Source organism: Simochromis diagramma, unplaced genomic scaffold (genome assembly GCF_900408965.1).
Source record: "Simochromis diagramma unplaced genomic scaffold, fSimDia1.1 OVJJ01000430.1, whole genome shotgun sequence".
Taxonomy (NCBI): Eukaryota; Metazoa; Chordata; class Actinopteri; order Cichliformes; family Cichlidae; genus Simochromis; species Simochromis diagramma.
This window is the reverse complement of record NW_024387258.1, coordinates 239887-257989: the sequence shown is the minus strand read 5'-3', so window position 1 is coordinate 257989 and position 18103 is coordinate 239887. Positions and strand designations below refer to the sequence as shown.

The window sequence follows — 18103 nt, the reverse complement described above, 5'->3', positions numbered from 1 at the left end:
CCGCGAGATTTTCGACTTGCTTGAATAAATTAATGTTCTACAGTGTGGATAGTGTACGTAATGCACGGTGCTTTGAAAGCAGGCATCAGTGGTTTGTAGCGGGCTTGTTTGTTGGGACGCTTGGAAGAATACATTTCCGCCTACGATTGTTCGCTGCTCTTCCTCTTGACACCGAGCCGTGCAGTCGTGGACTTATTACAAGATCGTCAGTTGTTAACCTTTGCATTTGTTCTGCCTTAAAATATTATCTCCCATCAAGTATCATTGTAGTATCCGTATCACTGCAGGGTCCTGACTGATGTTCGCTATATAATAAAACTGAGCTGAGTTTAACTCCTCATTGGTTTGTACCTTTTATATTAAATCAATCAATTTTGGCAAAACCTGAAACAGTTAAGACACAAGTACAGGCCTTATTTTCCCTCTACGCACAGGATAATGCAATCTTCGACGACTGAAAAGATTTCACACTTATTACTGATAATAATTAAGAAAAATAATTAAGAAAAAGACCACCAACACACACACAGAGATATGTATGTGTGTGTGTATATATATATATATGTATATATACATACTTGTAACTGATTTTGTCAACATTCACATTATTTTCATCTACTAAATTACATTAGATGAAAATGATTTCATCAGTAAATAATTAGGTTGAGACGATATTTTATTGTGTGAATGGGAGAAGTTGGACAAAGTAAACACCTCAGTCTCAGCAGATCCTCTGATACTATTATGATCTTCAGTCCTTACTTATTTCACTGCTTCTTATCTTAAATGTAAAATATATTGGGAAGGAGTGTTAACATTTCTGTTTTTAAGAAAGTTGATTTAACAGTTATATAACAGTTACACTTAATGACAACTTCTTTTCTGTAATACTAACACAGCAAAAGAAATTACTACAGTAAGCTTTTAGATGAAAATAAAAATAATATGAAAAGCATATGGATAGTAATCAATAATATTGTAAATAAAGGAACTAAAGGATTGGACTATCCAAATAACTTCCAAATGCAAAATACAATAATCAGTGACATAAAAAAAATTGCAAATGCATCTGTTAGGTGGACACACATGCAGCTGCACTCTGAGAGTGAGAGTGGAGCAGTGGTAGGGTTGTGTGCTGCACTCTGCACTGCTATGCTTATAAGACTCAGATGCAGAGCGGAGATGCAGCAGCCACCAGTAACTCTTTCCCCCTGCTCTCTGCCCATCTGCCCCCAACATCATCTTTTCCTCTGCCCTCCCTTTGTACTTCCTTTCCATTAACTTGTCATCCTTCCTTGTCTCCTCATCCACTCCTCTGTCCCATTCCCCCGACTCTCAGTCATAGCAGCTCCTCAGTGCAGAGCAGAGCCGTCCTACCTTCAGCAGCTGCAGGATGTGAGGAAAAGCAGGTAAGAAACCCCAACTGTTGTCAGTGCTGTATTTGAGCAGCACTGTGTGAGATGTTTTTTTGTAGAAATTAAGGAAGCAGTGGATTGTAATTGCAATTCTCTATTCTTATTTCTGTACCAGAGACTAGAACAGATGGGAGAAATAGAAAACAGGGTGTGTGTGTCTGTGTCTGTGTGTGTTGGGGGGGGGGGGGGGGGGGGGTAGTGAGGGTCTGCCTGTTACACCTGCACCAGCATAGTGTCTATGTCCAAAGACATTAGGTTAAGTTTGCCTATGCATTTGTCATTTCTGATGAAGTGTGGAATAAGAGAAATACTTAGACAGGTACTCTGGTTAAACTAAAAACTAACCCTTAATTAAGGTTGCATGCAGAAGTCATGAGTGGAGGTCAAAAAACAAAAGAATGGTGTGTATCTGAAATTAAACATTTACACTGATTGATCTTGAAAGGTCCATTTGTCATCCTTCACCTGGTTCAAACTATAAATGGCCTTTTTCTTGTTACTGGCTATTTGAGAAGTCTTCACCTTCCTTTCCAAAATGTTGAAAACTGCACACTGTCCTTCTGTAAGTGTTCCAGAATCCATCACCTCCCTGCGTAAACTCTGTTTCCTTCCTGTATCTCTACAGATTTGAAAGTTGACTGCTGTTGATGTTGTGCTGCAGATAGCCTGTTCCCACTCCTGGTTTCTGTTCAAAATAAAACTGTGGTTTCTGATTTGGCCCTTTCATGACTTACACTACAAGTCAAAATCTTGGGCACACCTTCTCATTAATGTTTTTTCTTTATTTTTACCACTTTCTACATTGTAGAAAGATAAATGCCACACAGAGTTCCAGTAGCAGACACATCTCTACATCAACGGTTCAGAGGAGACTGCGCGAATCAGGCCTTTATGGTAGCTGCTAAGAAACCACGACTATGGAAAAGCAACAAGCGAAAGAGATTTGCTTGAGCCGAGAAACACAAGGAATGGATACTGGACCAGAGGAAATCTGTGCTTTGGTCTGATGAGTCCAAATTTGAGATCTCGGGTTCCACTCGCCGTGTCGTTGTGCGACACAGAAAAGATGAACGGATGGTCTCTACATGCATGGTTCCCACCGTGAAGAATGGAGGAGAGGGTGTGATGGTGTGGGGGTGCTTTGCTGCTGACACTGTTGGGGATTTATTCAAAATGGAAGGCACACTGAACCAGCATGGCTACCACAGCATCCTGCAGCAACATGCCATCACATCCAGTTTGCTTTTAGTTGGACCATCTCCATGCTGTGTAAGGGCTATTTGACCAAAAAGGAGAGTGATGAAGTGCTGTGCCAGAATGCCTGGCCTCCACAGTCAGCAGACCTAAACCTAGCTTGGGATGAGATGGGCCACAGAGTGAAGTCAAAAGGGCCAATCTCCAGGAACTCCTTCATGACTGCTGGAAAACCGTTTCAGGTGAAGACTTCATGAAGCTTATCAAGAGAATGCCAAGAGTGTGCAAAGCACTAATGAAAGCAAAGGGTTTCTGTTTTGAAGAATCTGAAATATAAATCATGTTTTGAGTTGTTTCACACTTTTTTAATAATAATGGATTGCATTTATATAGCGCTTTTCGGGCCCTCAAAGCGCTTTACAATTCCACTATTCATTCACTCTCACACACTGGTGGAGGCAGCTACAGGTGTAGCCACAGCTGCCCTGGGGCAGACTGACAGAAGCCAGGCTGCCATATTGCACCATCAGCCCCTCTGGCCAACACCAGTAGGCGGTAGGTGAAGTGTCTTGCCCAAGGACACAACGACCGAGACTGTCCGAGCCGGGGCTCGAACCAGCAACCTTCCGGTTACAGAACGAACTGCCAACTCTTTGAGCCACGATCGCCCCTTTTGTTTACCACATAATTCCATATGTGTTCATTCATAGTTTTGATGCCTTCAGTGAGAATCTACAATGTAAATAGTCATGAAACTAAAGAAAAAACATTTAATGGGAAGGTGTGTCCAAACTTTTAACTGCTAGTGTACATCTCCAGGTTCAGATAAAATTGAGAGCTTGTCCAGGTTTGGTCAGTTTAGTGCATTTGAGTTTGTACTAATTAGCTCATTTGATCCTGTTGTGCATTAAGCCAGGTTTGGTTTTTGGTGGATGCACTAGGTGTTCAAAATAAGGTGTGTTTGTTTTCCATCAGAGATTAGATGTTTGGACGCCTTGAGAACAATGGTTGGTGTTTGCTTAGATGAGCTTTAGTCGTGTTTTCCCATTTGGGTTGCATCGTTTCTCTTTCCCACATTCTGGTTGTGTTGTGGTGTCATGGTTAGTGTCAGTTGCCTCTGGACAATTCTACATGTGCACAGGAATTTGTGGGGTTGCCAGCTTGTAGGTTGCTTTACAAACCTACTTGTGTAAAAGGCACATAAAGACTAGGGGTGTAGTGTTAGTTGTGGTTATGCAGATAGTGGAAAACTCTAGTGGTTTTGCTCTCTTTGATGTTTTGTGTCATCCTATACCATGGCCTCAATCGCAGCTTTTGTTGGCTCTCCTCCTTGGATCTTGTTAGAAAATATACCAAGGAACAGCTGTAGAAAATAGCTGGACACTATGGACTGACGTTAAGGTTATCGTCTTCGAGACAAATGGTTATTAAAGTTGTAGCTGAGAAACATAGTTTGGGTTTAGAGCCAGTAGTTGCTCCTCTGGTGACTACAAGGCTTAATTTTGAGCAGCAGGAGCTGCTTTTGATGCAGGGACAGTGTGGCCAGGATAAGTTTCATATCAGGACGAACTTGTGTCTCATGCCTATGTTTGATTTGGTCTTTATTTGAGCAGGTGGCTAATTTGAGGCAGTGGGTGAATTCAAAACAAACTTTGTTGCTCAATAGTTTATTTACTGAGAAAGCTCAGGCTGGTCACTTTGCGTTAAGCACAGCTTGAACTAAAGTCTGAGTTAATGTTACAGACATCCAGCCACCACTTTCAGTCCTGGCAATCTAATGTGGAATTTGATGAGGATTTGTTGGCTAATTTTAATCAGTAGTGTTCTGCTGCAAATGCTTTTGAAAGGCCTTTTGATTTATTTGTCTTATAGTAATTTAAGAACTGAATATCAGAGCACAAAATTACTAATGTTCTTGAAACAGCAGCTTTAGCCGATGACAAAATATTGACCCACAAGAGTCATGGTAGGGATGTACACCCCCATTGTGACAGGAGAAACCTTAATAGTTGGCATTGTGATAGAATTCCAACTAATAGTGCATTGAAAGCTCTGCAGGCTGTGTTTGATTCAGTTGCACAGTTGATAACTTTTTTCATTTAAAAAACAACAACAACAACCTCATGAGCACAGAGCAAAGTTTAGAGAGCTTAGCCCTGGTGATAAGCTTCTGGCCCTCCTGCCTATTGTAGGATCTCCCGTTCCAGATACGATTTATGGATCTTTACTCTACCGTATGTTATACAGGCAAGTCTATATCATTGGTTAAAGAAAGGCAACCCAATTGTGCCATGTAAATGTTGACTTTATACCTGTGGTGCATCTGGGACTGCTAAGATGTGTATAGGGAACTCTTTTGTACTCTTTTTCTTCCTGCTCTTTGGTGGGAGCCAGTTTGGACTTTGTGTGTTGGGTGTAATACATTTTTCAGTAACACAGTAATCTAATGCTTAACGTACTCAATTACTTTTATGATAAGTAATGAGTAATGTGTAATGCATTATTTTTCTTGAGTAATGACCCCAACACCTGGCTGTGGCAGATCATAACTCACAAGATGCAAGGGTTTAGATGACCTTATTATATATGGTTGCCTGAAAATTGTGAAACTACAGAATCTAGATGTGTTTGTTAGACATTTGCCTGCATCCAAATGTATTTTAGGATTTACAAATCTTTCATAGGGGACACACAATCCCACACGCAGCTGCTGGAGCATGGCAGTGATGTCAGGGATGCTATAGTAATCCAATTTGGCAATGATGATGTGGCATCATTTCTAAGTTTACATCTCTTCAGTATTGAACAGCAGACATTAACATTTCTTGTTGGAGGTCATTTAAAAAAAGAATAAACCCCAACCCCCAGGGGTCATTTGGTACCGGACCGCGAGATTTGAGGCTTGGGTGTGAAATTTATGGTTTTCAGGGTTTTTATCGATTTTTATCATTATTATTTTTTAATCGTTTTTATCATTAACTGGGTTTCCTGGGTCTTTTCCCATGTGGTATGAATAAATCTGCTTTTTTTCTTTTCGGTACCGGTACTGGTTTTATTTTGTTGTATTTACACCTTAAAGGCTGGTCTGTGAAAATATTGTCAGAAATAAACCGGTCCGTGCAGCAAAAAACGTTGGGGACCGCTGATTTACAGTATCTATAACACATAAACATCTCTATAAATATTCAAATAAATACATATGCAATTCAATTCAATTCAATTTTATTTATATAGCGCCAAATCACAACAAAAGTCGCCTCAAGGCGCTTCATAGATACAGAGAAAAACCCAACAATCATATGACCCCCTAAGAGCAAGCACTTTGGCGACAGTGGGAAGGAAAAACTCCCTTTTAACAGGAAGAAACCTCCGGCAGAACCAGGCTCAGGGAGGGGCGGGGCCATCTGCTGTGATTGGTTGGGGTGAGAGAAGGAAGACAGGATAAAGACATGCTGTGGAAGAGAGACAGAGGTTAATAACAGATATGATTCACTGCAGAGAGGTCTGTTAACACATAGTGAGTGAGAAAGGTGACTGAAGAAGGAAAAACTCAATGCATCATGGGAATCTCCCGGCAGCCTATGTCTATTGCAGCATAACTAAGGGAGGATTCAGGGTCACCTGGTCCAGCCCTAACTATATGCTTTAGCAAAAAGGAAAGTTTGAAGCCTAATCTTGAAAGTAGAGATAGTGTCTGTCTCCTGAATCCAAACTGGAAGCTGGTTCCACAGAAGAGGGGCCTGAAAACTGAAGGCTCTGCCTCCCATTCTACTTTTAAATACTCTAGGAACAACAAGTAGGCCTGCAGAGCGAGAGCGAAGTGCTCTAATAGGGTGATATGGTACTACAAGGTCATTAAGATAAGATGGGGCCTGATTATTTAAGACCTTGTATGTGAGGAGCAGGATTTTGAATTCAATTCTGGATTTAACAGGAAGCCAATGAAGGGAAGCCAAAACAGGAGAAATCTGCTCTCTCTTTCTAGTCCCTGTCAGGACTCTTGCTGCAGCATTTTGGATTAACTGAAGGCTTTTCAGGGAGTTTTTAGGACTTCCTGATAATAATGAATTACAGTCGTCCAGCCTGGAAGTAATAAATGCATGAACTAGTTTTTCAGCGTCACTCTGAGACAGGATATTTCTAACTTTAGAGATTTGTGCAAATGCAAGACAGCAGTCTTACGTATTTGTTTAATATGTGCGTTGAAGGACATGTCCTGGTCAAAAATGACTCCAAGGTTCCTCACAGTGTTACTGGAGGCCAAGGTAATGCCATCCAGAGTAAGAATCTGGTTAGAGACCATATTTCTAAGCTTTTCAGGGCCGAGTACAATAACCTCAGTTTTATCTGAATTAAGAAGCAGAAAGTTAGTGGCCATCCAGGTCTTTATGTCTTTAAGACATTCCTGCAGTTTAACTCATTGGTGTGTGTTATCTGGCTTCATGGACAGATAGAGCTGGGTGTCATCTGCATAGCAGTGTAAATGTATGCTATGTCTTCTAATGATGCTGCCTAAGGGACATATAAAGGAAATGGATACAAATTACATACAGATACAGATAAATGAGTAAATAAGAATTATGTATGGTATTAAGGGTGTGTGTGTTTTGGGGGGGGGGGGGGGGGGACATGATGTTCAAAGAGCTTTTAGTGAATTCAGTGTTCAGAGCAGAGATGTGCAAAGCAGTCGGTATTTGTATTTGTTGAGGGGGGGGAAGTATCAAAATAGGCGTAAAGATCCAGTTTTGTTTGTGTTACATTTCTAATTAACATTATAGTGTAAGTATTCTTTAGTAGTGGTGCCGGTGGGGGGATTGGTGCTTATGGGGGGGTTGGCAGACAGTACCAGGAATAAGATGCTTTAAGTGCATGTGATTATGCATAACAGATGTTGACAGATGTTTGACATAACTGCCTCTGCTGATCTGACTTTTGCACACATTACATAACAGTTTGGTTTCATCTGCAGCACTGAGTGTAAAATGCTTCCACACAAGTTGATCAAGTTGTTTTGGCTGGTGCAGGACCAAGAGATGGCTCAGCAGCAGCAACACTGTTTTCTGTTTGGTTGACCAACTCCATGTGGGGAGTTTCAGCTAAGTTAATGAGTGACGGAAAGCTCTGCTACTAGCCTATAGCCTATATCTTGCTGTCTGCAAAAGACAGAGTAACATATATGTACCATATAACTCCCACAGGTGCATACAGTTCGACACAACAGAAGCATTGTTTTATCCTTTTAAACAGAACTTTAACGTTACTCTGTCAACAGCCTATTGTCTAAATCCGGTCCTTTTTTGCGCCACGGACAATATTTTTACGGACCGGACTTTAAATACAACAAAATAAAACGAGTATCGGTACCAAAAATAAATAAATAAAAATATGTATTCATAACACACGGGAAAAGACACAGGGAAACTGAGGTAACAATAAAAACGAATAAAACCCTATAAACCATAAATTTCACAACCGAACCTTATCACTCGCGGCCCGGTACCGGTCCACGGCCCGGGGGTTGGGGGCCGCTGGTCTAAATTACTAACAGAGCTACGTAAACAGAGCGAACATGAGAGCACCCGACTGCAGACGTCAATAATGCAGCGTAATAATAATAATAATAATGGATTGGATTTATATAGCGCTTTACAATGCCACTATTCATTCACTCTCACATTCATACACTGGTGGAGGAAGCTACAGTTGTAGCTACAGCTGCCCTGGGGCAGACTGACAGAAGCGAGGGTGCCATATCGCGCCATCGGCCCCTCTGGCCAACACCAGTAGGCAAGTAGGGTAAAGTGTCTTGCCCAGGGACACAACGACCAGGACAGAGAGCCCAGGGATCGAACCGGCAACCTTCCGGTTACAGATGCGATTCCCAACCCACTGAGCCACGGTCGCGTAATGGAATAATCTCCCGATCCTCGCTAAAGTTACAAACTGCCTCCGGAACCCAGTTAAGGTCCAAAAAATCTATTCAACAAAAATAGTGATGCAGTTCAGTTCAGTCTTCTCTGCGTGGAGCAGCCTGTGTCATTCACCTTTTACATGCACTGCGGTCTAATAAGGACACTCAGCTTTTTGATATAAAGTTTTTCTTGTTCCCAAATACAAATATTTTTAAAATATTTGTTCGAAATAAGTATTTGTAAAAAAACACGATATTCGTGCCTGTCCGAATACCGTATTCGGGTTCGGCTCCACCCCTAGTTCAGATTTTTTATAGCCTGAGTAGGCAAGTGTGTTTTTGTAACACTTTAACTCAGCTGTGACCTGTGGAGGGCCAGAGGCGCCAAAATGAATGAATTAAATATGCCACAAAGTAATTAATTATAGGTTTAATTAATTAATTAAATTATTGCAGAGAGTAATTAACACCACCCAAAATGTCATTGGCTGCCCTCTGCCAGATCCTCCTGTCTCAGAAAAATCAGGGCCATCACAGGTGACCCCTTGCACCCCGCCCACCTGCTGCCCTCTGGTCTGCTCCTCAAGTCAATCAGGTCCCACACCTCCACACTCACTCACAGCTTCTTCCTCTGGGCCATTCAGACTGTTAACAAACACTATCACCCCACACCACACCCCTACCCACCCACCTCACCAATCTGAGCTATGGTCTCAGTAACCCTCATCACTCAGGCCTCTCACATATGGACTCTATACTCACACCAAGTCCTTACTTCTTCCAAGCACTTTGCTGTCCATTGTGTGCCTTTCTCTTGTTTTGCATATATTCACAGCGGTGTGGAACACCCATCATTTTGTTGTACATGTAAACAGGAAACATAATGAGATGCAGACATGATAACACGAGCTTGACAACATAGGACACACAGACATGAAACATGAGAGATTAAGACCCGCAGACCTAACATGACGAACAGACGAGAAACACACTGTAGATATATTCAGAGGGAAAAGGGAACATGAGACATGGACATAACGAAGTACAAAAAGAACATGATGGCTGGGGGAAAATACACATAATAGATGGAATGGGTCATGGGGGGGGGGCAAGTAAGCAAGAGGAGGAGACAGTGGACAAAAACATTATTGAAACACATGAAGGGGCGAGGGAGACGAGGGAGTCTAATAAACAAAGAACTAGAACTGGGAAACCGGAGCTGAAGATGACTAAATGAACTTAAACATAATCCATAAACATCAAAATATATTAAAACTCAAAGTCTTGTGCTGAATGTCTTACTACCTTTTGTGGTTTTTAATGTCCATTTCATGTTGATTATTTCAGTGGCTGGATTGGCTTCCAGGAGGATAAGCCTGAAGCCATGCGAGGTCCATGGTGGTGGTCCTTCTCCACACCCCCTTTGTTTTACAGTACCTGGGTGTAACGTTGGTGAGTTTGCATGTGCTCCTTTTTTCTTCTTCTTTTTGTCCTGAGCAACTGGTGAGTCCAGCTCAGCCTTTCTCTTGTTTTTACTTGATTATTGGACAGATTTATCTGCTTCAGTCACCTCTTGATTGTGATCCAGCCTGCAACTGCTTATAATTTCTTTTTATACATGTAATAAATATATCTTAATATTTAAACCAATGTATCTCACTGGGTTGCATTTTAAAACCTATGCAGCCTTCTATTTAATTTGCTTAAATATTCCATCTTTATATTTCCTAGGAGTGAAATTCCCCTAGGTGGCAGGTCGCAACTTACTTAATGACAACCCCCCCTGAGCACATTGTCAGTAGCAAGACCTCAGGTTAAGTAGTTTTGAGACAAAGTTAAAGAGGCGAGGTTGAGATGGTTTGCAAATGTATAGAAGGGATAAGGTATATGAGGGATACCGCAGAGACGACTCGTGGAAGTAGTGAAAGAGGAGATGCAAATGGTGGGTGTGGTCTGTAGCTCAGCTGCAGGGGAGGTGTGGTGCAGTGGGTTCAGGTGGCAGCACCACGGGAGGCTGGCCAGCTCAGTTGGTGGTCATGCCGCCACTTTTTCAGTAGCACTGGTCAGAAACTAGAAGAGAGAGGAGAGGAGCTGGAAGTGGACAGCTGCAGACAGCAGACATGACAGAGCAACTGTCTATGTGGAACACCTGCAGCTGCTGCTGTTCAGTATTATGGGGAATATGAGCTTGCTGCCATAACAGCCTGGAAAGGCAATGCTGTAAATTGGGTTGTTCTGGCCAACACTGAGTGATGTTACAGTTGGTGCGACAGAAGTGGATGCTCGGATTAGTACGTGCTGAGATAAGATGGAAGCAGAAGATCCACTGTGGTGACCCTTAAAGCGAGTAGCTGAAGAAATCTCTAAAATACTTCTGCAATTAAAAATCATTAACTAAGTAGTGACTGAAAGAATTACAAATGCGAGTGGCGAATATGAACTTTCTCAGAAAGGTGAATGGCTTCTCCGAGTAAGGAGCTCAAACATTCGAGGTGGACTAAGACTAGAGGCAATGCTCCTCAATATTGAAAAGAACCAGCTGAGGAGGTCCAGGCATCTCCCTGGGATGCCTCCCTGTGCCACCTGGGAGAGGTGCTCTGAGGCATGTCCTACTCTGAGGAGGGCATAGACCAAGGACACACTGGAGAGATTAGATCTTTCTAGGCTGGCCTGGAAATCCCCTGGATGAGCTGCAGTAGGTGGCTTGGGACAAGGAGGCCTGGGTTTCTCTGCTTAGATGCTCCCCCCGTGACCCGGCGCTGGACAAGTCACAAAATTGTACAAGGAAGTTATTGATACTGCTCAAAAAACGTAAAAACACCTCTGAATCAGAGTATAGCATGAAGTCAAGGAACTTCAGGGATAGTACTCTGGTAGTTAAGTAGCAGAGGGGATTGTTGATCAGGTTTAGCTACTTTGGTGTTAACAAACTGCACAACAGGTGCACTAGAGAGGCAACAATGAGACAACCCCAAAAAAGGGAATGGTTTTACATGCTACTAACATTGCTCCCCTCCTTATCTTTCCGAGTGTTTTTCACTATTTTTGCATTTAGTTTGTCACGGTTCTGGGTCAGTTTGACCCAGTATTTTGAGTTGTCATGTTTTTGCAGGTTTAGTTTAGTTCCATGTGTCATTTTCTGTCTGTCTCTGTGTCGTGTCTGCATCTTTGTTTAGTGGTTTCTTGTTCCTGTTTTATTGTGAAGGTCTGCGTCTCATGTGAGTGTGTTCAGTTTTACCTCTTGTCTCGTCTCGTTGATTACTCCCACCTGTGTGTAATCTCCCTGTGTTTCTCTGTGTGCATTTAAGTCGCGTCTTCTGTCTTTGTAGTTGGTGGTCTGTCTGTGTGGTCCACCATGTTTCATCCGTGTGGTCCCTGCTGTCACCATCCTGTACCGTCGTCCACCTTGCTTCATGTTTGAGTTCCGGTTTGTATTCAGTAGTTTAGTTGTCTCCAGTATAGTTTAGTGTGATCTCTGTTTCTGTTTTTCCACTGGCGCATTGTGTTCAATAAACCACCTTCACTCCTCCACTTCTGCCTGCGATTGGATCCTCATTTATTGTTTTTATACGGCTCATCTCACTCGTCGTGACAGTACGGACCAGCCAGATATGGATCCAGCGGCAGTCACCCCACCCAGGGAGCTTCAGGAGGCCGTTATCGACTCTGCTTCTAAATTAATTTACCAGTGGTTAGAGCATGAGGGAGAAGCCTCTCTTTACACTGTGGAAGCCAACCTACAACACCTTATTTCCGGTTATCCCTGGCTATTGGACTCTCTGCATCCGCTCGTGCAGAATTTCGTTCTCCACGAGCTTCACCTACACCCCCCCCCCGCTACTGCTCGCCTGCTCGCTTCAATGGAGGACGTGCCGTCCGAACCGCCGGACGAGGGATTACCCAGCCTGTCGGAGCCGTCTCCAAGAAAGAAGCGACGTTTGCGCCGTCGGCGTGGCGGCACCCCACAGCCGGATGTCGGGACATGTAAACAATCGGCTGTGGTGAGTGAAAGGGACACTTTTTCTGCTGCGTCAGACTCTGTGACTGTGTTTTCTGGAGCTATTTTTTTGTGTGTCTTCTGAAGATAACAATAATTTTTTTGTCTCACCCATGGCCACTGCTTCAAAGTCTGTTTCTCCTGAGCCCACGCTCTGTGTTAATGACTGTTTCCATTCTGTTTCCAAGCCTGGTATTATGAATTTAGAGAATGGAAATGTTTGGGACCCTTTTTTACCTGCACTGATTCATTCAGGGGAAGTTGTAAACCTCACCGAAACAGTTTTTCCTGATCATATTCTCCCATCCACACTTTCACCACAGTTTAACGTTGGGTCTGCAATTCAGTTAACCGCAGTTCAGTCAGCCACTCCACCACCTGCAGTTCAGTCAGCCACTCCACCACCTGTTACAACTTCGCTACCTGAAGCTCAGTTGCCACCAGTTCAGCAGCCTACCCACTCGTTCATTCAGCCTCCATCCTCACTGTCTCATTCTAAGCAGGGAACACACTTCACCACAATATCTGCTGGTTTTCTTAAGCTAGCCATGTCAGAGACAGTTGCTCCCTCTAGGGCCTCCCCAGAGGCTGGGTGTCAGTCACCAGCCAACTCTGGACCCCTAGAGGTCAAGACGCCAGCGCCAGCAGCCTCACCGGAGAACTCACCAGAACAGTCTCGGCTCTCAGCACCCCCTGAGAGTTCAAGTGAGTTCACCCGTCCGCCTCCGTCCTCTGCTGAGTGTATTGGGGAACACTTTCAGCCCTCTGAGGACTGCATCCCACTGTTGCTGCCTGAGTCTAGCCACTGTGCTGCTCAGTCCCAGCCAGTGTCCACACTGGCAGAGGTCTGCGTACTGGCTGCTTCAGTGTCTGTTTCCACTGGAGGGCCCGAGGAGCCCGTCCAGTCTCAAGCCACGTTAGCTGGGGGTTCAGGTGAACCCAGCCAGCGTCCTGCCTCGTCAGCTGGAGGGCCTGAGGAGCTCATCCTGCCTCAAGTTTCGTCTGCTGGGGGTTTGGGAGAACCCAGCCAGCCTCAAGTGTCGTCAGCTGGAGGGCCCGAGTCGCCCGTCCAGCTTCAAGCCAAGTCAGCTGGTGGGTCCGAGGAGCCCACCCAGCACCACGCCTCGTCTGCTGGGGGTCCTGGAGGACCCAGCAAGCACATCCTCACATCTGCTGACGGTCCGGGGAAGTTTGTTCAGCCACCACCTGCTGAATCATCCCCTGTGACTTCTACACCGTTGCCTGCATCCACATCACCTCCTGCAGCATCACCGCCTGCAGCATCGCCGCCGTCAGGTTCCGCAGCCGTCCCGCCGCCGTCAGGTTCCGCAGCCGTCCCGCCGCCGTCAGGTTCCGCAGCCGTCCCGCCGCCGTCAGGTTCCGCAGCCGTCCCGCCGCCGTCAGGTTCCGCAGCCGTGCCTTCATCCACGCCTGGTCCAGCCTCCGTGATGCTGCCTTCATCTGGTCCTGCCTCGTCTTCGTCCTCGTCTGGTCCTGCCTCGTCTGGTCCTGCCTCGTCTGGTCCTGCCTCGTCTGGTCCTGCGGTTGCCACACCGCCGTCAGAGCCAGCTCGACCCGTTCTGCCTCGCCTCTGCCGGCTGTTTTCCGGGCCTCTAAGTTGGCATCATGGCCTTCGGGGAAGGCCTCCGGAAGGAGTTTGTCGCCGCCGCTGGCATCGTGGCCAACCTCCGGACCTGCTCAGTGGCCACCACTGCCTTCCAAGTGGTCGGCCTCCTGATTGGTTTTGCTGCCGCCGTTGCCGTGTGCACAGTCGGCCCCCAGAACTGTTTGCCCATCGCCGCCGTTGCCATGTGCACGGCCAGCCTCCAGAACTGTCTTGGTCTTTGTGTTGTCGACCCCCGGGTCGACCCCCTGAACTTTTCTCGGACTCTTGTTGAACTCTAATTTGGTTTTGTTTTTGATCTGTTTTCCTGTGTTCTTGAACTGTTTTCTTGTGTATTTGGACTCTTGTGCTCCTTGTTTTTTGTTTTTGTTGGTTTATTATTTTTATACAGCTCATCTCACTCGCCGTGACATAGTCAGGGTCAGTGTCACAAGCTTAAAGCCATACTTGGACCCTACAGAGGTTGCACAGATAGTCCAGCTCCTCCAGCATTGCACATCAATACATGGCATTGTCGGCTTTGCTGTGTCTCCCAGCACAGTCTCTAGAATTACTGAAGGTTATTTTAACATCCATGGAGATACTGATATCCTTAACATGGCATTTAATTTATAATTAGATTAAGTTGGGTTCTCTCAAAATGTAAAAGAACCCTCCCTCAAGATTTTCAAACTCCAGATCTATTCCTTAATCCTTTGTGCAGTTGTGGCTCAGTCCACTTTTAGATTTTACAGCATTGACAGGAAGAGGGAGCAGACAGCCCCTCCTTCTAGAGTGGGTGTTGGGTGTATCTTGGCGGTAGCCGACTAGGTGTTGTCTCCACAGTCAGCCTGGTATCGTGCGGGTCAGCAGAGCAGTTACTCCATTACAGTGTGGTACCTGGATCTTGCGGGATCCCTTTGTGTCAGTCTTGTGTCTTTCAGACTGATAGCTCCTCTGCTTCTTAGGGTTGGCCTTCATTTCTGGCAGGGTGCTGACCTGGTGGGCATGTGCTTAAGGTATTGGACCGCACCGTCTCCCCGTGCGCTGTTTTACATATGGAATATGTAAATGAGTGGACAGATAGTCTTGATGTGATAGAAAGCATGCTGTTATTTTGCAACCTTGGTTCTCTGAGTGAGAAACTCTCTCCCCAACTTTAAGGACACTTGGAAACACGTCCCAATAAAACTATCAGCGATTTCATGTCTGCACAGCTGTTTTATAGTTAAGCTGTGAGGTGTGGCAGTAGTGTCTTCAAGAATTTTATACAACCTGACTAATGGGGGGTCATTCTCCTGTACACGTGGGATATGTAACAGAGCAGAAGAGAACTGAGGTTACACAGTAACCGTTCATATCCTGGTTTCTCAGATTCATTTTGTGTCTTGTGTGAGTTTTTGGTTGTTCTACTTTTGTGTTTACAAGCTACAGTATTAAAGCTGCTGTGTTAGTTGTTTTTTTTTTGTCTCAAAGTCCTGCATTTGGGTCCTGTCTAGAATTCATCTTAAAATCCTTTTGTTCACTAATAAATGCCCTGTCATGGTGCTCGGTTGGTGACCCAGCGTTTTGAGTTTTGTTCTGATTTGATGTTTGTTTCATTTCATTCATTCTCTATTAGTGTTCAGGTTTTGTTCTCAGGGTTTCTAGGTCTTAGGCTTTCTTCCTCTGTTTAGTGTCTAGTTATCCCTGTCCGGGTGCTTTCTCTGTGCTCTGTTTCGTGTCCCTGAGTCTGTGGACTTCCTGTTTTACTTTGAAGGTCTGAGTCTTTTGTCTCGTCGTGTTAATTAGGATCAGCTGTGCCTCCCTCCTGTTTGCCATTCCTTGTTTCCCTCCGTGTGTATACAGTGCGTGGTTGCCTGTGTTTCCTGGTGTCTCTCTTCGTATCTCTGTTCATCATCCCGTCTTCTTCCCTGCATGTTATGGTTTCAGGTTTGTTCTCTAGTTTTCCCAGTTCAGATCTTTCCTTAGTTCTGTCCTCGCCATCCTCGCTTTTGTTTGTTTTCACCTCCTGTTAATAAAGCTTACTTGCATCATCAGCCAGTGCCTGCACTTTGGGCCCTTCTTAATAACTCCACACGGCTTGCCCTGCTAACCTTGACATGCCCCTTATTGAATACTTAGATCAGCTGATGAGTAGGTGTTCATAGTTCAATGTGCCAGACTTGCTGCTGCAGGTAATTAGACTTTTACCATTGCAGCTCTGAAACAGAACAACATGTCCTTTAAATATGCTATAAATAAACATTTTTCTTTTCTTTTTTCTTTGTTCAGTTTTTAAATAAAATCAAATAATAAACTATAATAAACTTGACTTGTGCATAATAATTTATGATAAAACACATATGTCAGAGTAGAAACCGCTTCTTAGTCTATTAGTCTTTGTTCTGATGCGTCCGTATCTTTTGCCTGATGGCGGCAGTTTGAAGAGATTATGAGCAGGGTATGAGGAGCCTCCACATATCTATAGTATAACACTCACCATATCTCTTTGTTGTGCTTCCAGTCAGGTCTTCAGGATGGTAGCATGGTATGTGGGCGTGTCTGAGGACAGCAGCAGCAGTGAACAGCAGTCATGGAGATGGAAGGTACTGCTGAGCCAGCCTTTGTGGATGTGGACCAGGGCCTGACTTTAGCCTGTGTCGCCTTCCTCTGCTTACTGCTGATTGCCATGATCATCCGCTGTGCCAAGGTCATAATGGACCCATATAGTGCGATTCCTACCTCCACATGGGAGGAACAGCACTTGGATGACTAACAAACTGAAACACATATATACATATACAAGGGGGTAGTGGTGGTTTTTCATTTTTCATTTCACTAAATGACAGTGTGTGTTTTTTTTTTTTCTCTAAAATGTTGAAGCTCCAGAACACATGTACTGCTGTACAATCGAAAATTGTATAAAATCCAGACATAAACATGGAATTTACACATCAGCAAAGATTGAAGGAAGTGCTGCTGTTTGAAAAACCATTGTCGGAGTGACACTAATACAACCAATACAATAACCTTGGCTTTTGTGCCAAGGATGTCTTCCAGAGCCTGACTTCTTGTTTGTGTAATAAACACTATTAGTATTTACAAGTGGACAAAACACTTGACTGACCGCACATTTCCCTTTACATCATTACAGACTGGAGAAAAAAAGCAGACGATCATATAAAGAAGAGGACTCTTTCACAAAAGTGGAAACAAAGAAAAATACCATACAGTGATAACACATAACGTAAGCAATGTTTAAGAATAATCTAAAGTATCGTTTTAGTTTATTGCAAGTTTTATTTCTTGGTGTTTTATTTACAATTCTGGAATGCTGACAAATATGATGGAACCTCTGAAGATATTGGAACAGGATAAATCAAAGTCATCATTTGATGACTGATAATTATATGTAGTCATCAACCACAGTTTATTACAGTTGTCCAAAATATGGTTTTCCCCTGTTTTTGGAACTTTGGTAGAAATTAGCAGTAGATAATCATGAAGCCATGAGGTTTTAGGGTTTTTTATTTAAAAAAAACCCCTAAAATATAGGTTGCCATTACTTTGGAGATAATAATAATAATAATAATAATAATAATAATAATAATACATTTTATTTATAGGCACCTTTCAGACCCTCAAGGTCACCTTACAATGACACGTGAACAATAGCATAAAAAACATTAAAAAAAATGTATATATAATAAACATGGTAAATAAAATTTAGACATAAACAGTCATAAAAGTATAAAGGCAAGTTTAAAAACTGAGCAGGTAAAAATGGACTAAGACAGATCGGGTGTATGCAACTACACGAGGTTAACCATTAACCCTCTGCGGCCCAGGGCATAATTTGCCATTTTTTTAATACTTTTGATCGTACTTTTATATTTATTTCACCTTAAAAAACTATTTGTCTTGCCTTGTTTGCTATAATTTTTTAGCACAACCTCTCATCAATTTTTCATTTTGCCATTCCGCGTTAACACAACTGATCT

At 43.7% G+C, this 18103-nt stretch overlaps 1 protein-coding gene across 1 annotated transcript; it reads left to right on the top strand.

Annotated features, from left to right (window-relative positions):
• The first annotated feature begins 858 nt into the window (after positions 1-858).
• LOC120715299 (cortexin domain-containing 1-like) lies at positions 859-17771 on the top strand. Its single transcript, XM_040002211.1, has 3 exons — positions 859-1409; positions 9868-9972; positions 16627-17771. Exon 3 carries the CDS (start codon positions 16696-16698, stop codon positions 16876-16878), a length of 183 nt encoding a protein of 60 aa, XP_039858145.1. The 5' UTR covers positions 859-1409; positions 9868-9972; positions 16627-16695; the 3' UTR covers positions 16879-17771.
• The last annotated feature ends 332 nt before the right edge of the window (positions 17772-18103 follow it).

Excerpts from the sequence above, each read along its gene's own strand:
- LOC120715299 (XM_040002211.1), top strand. The coding sequence starts at position 16,696 with ATGGAGATGGAAGGTACTGCTGAGCCAGCCTTTGTGGATGTGGACCAG.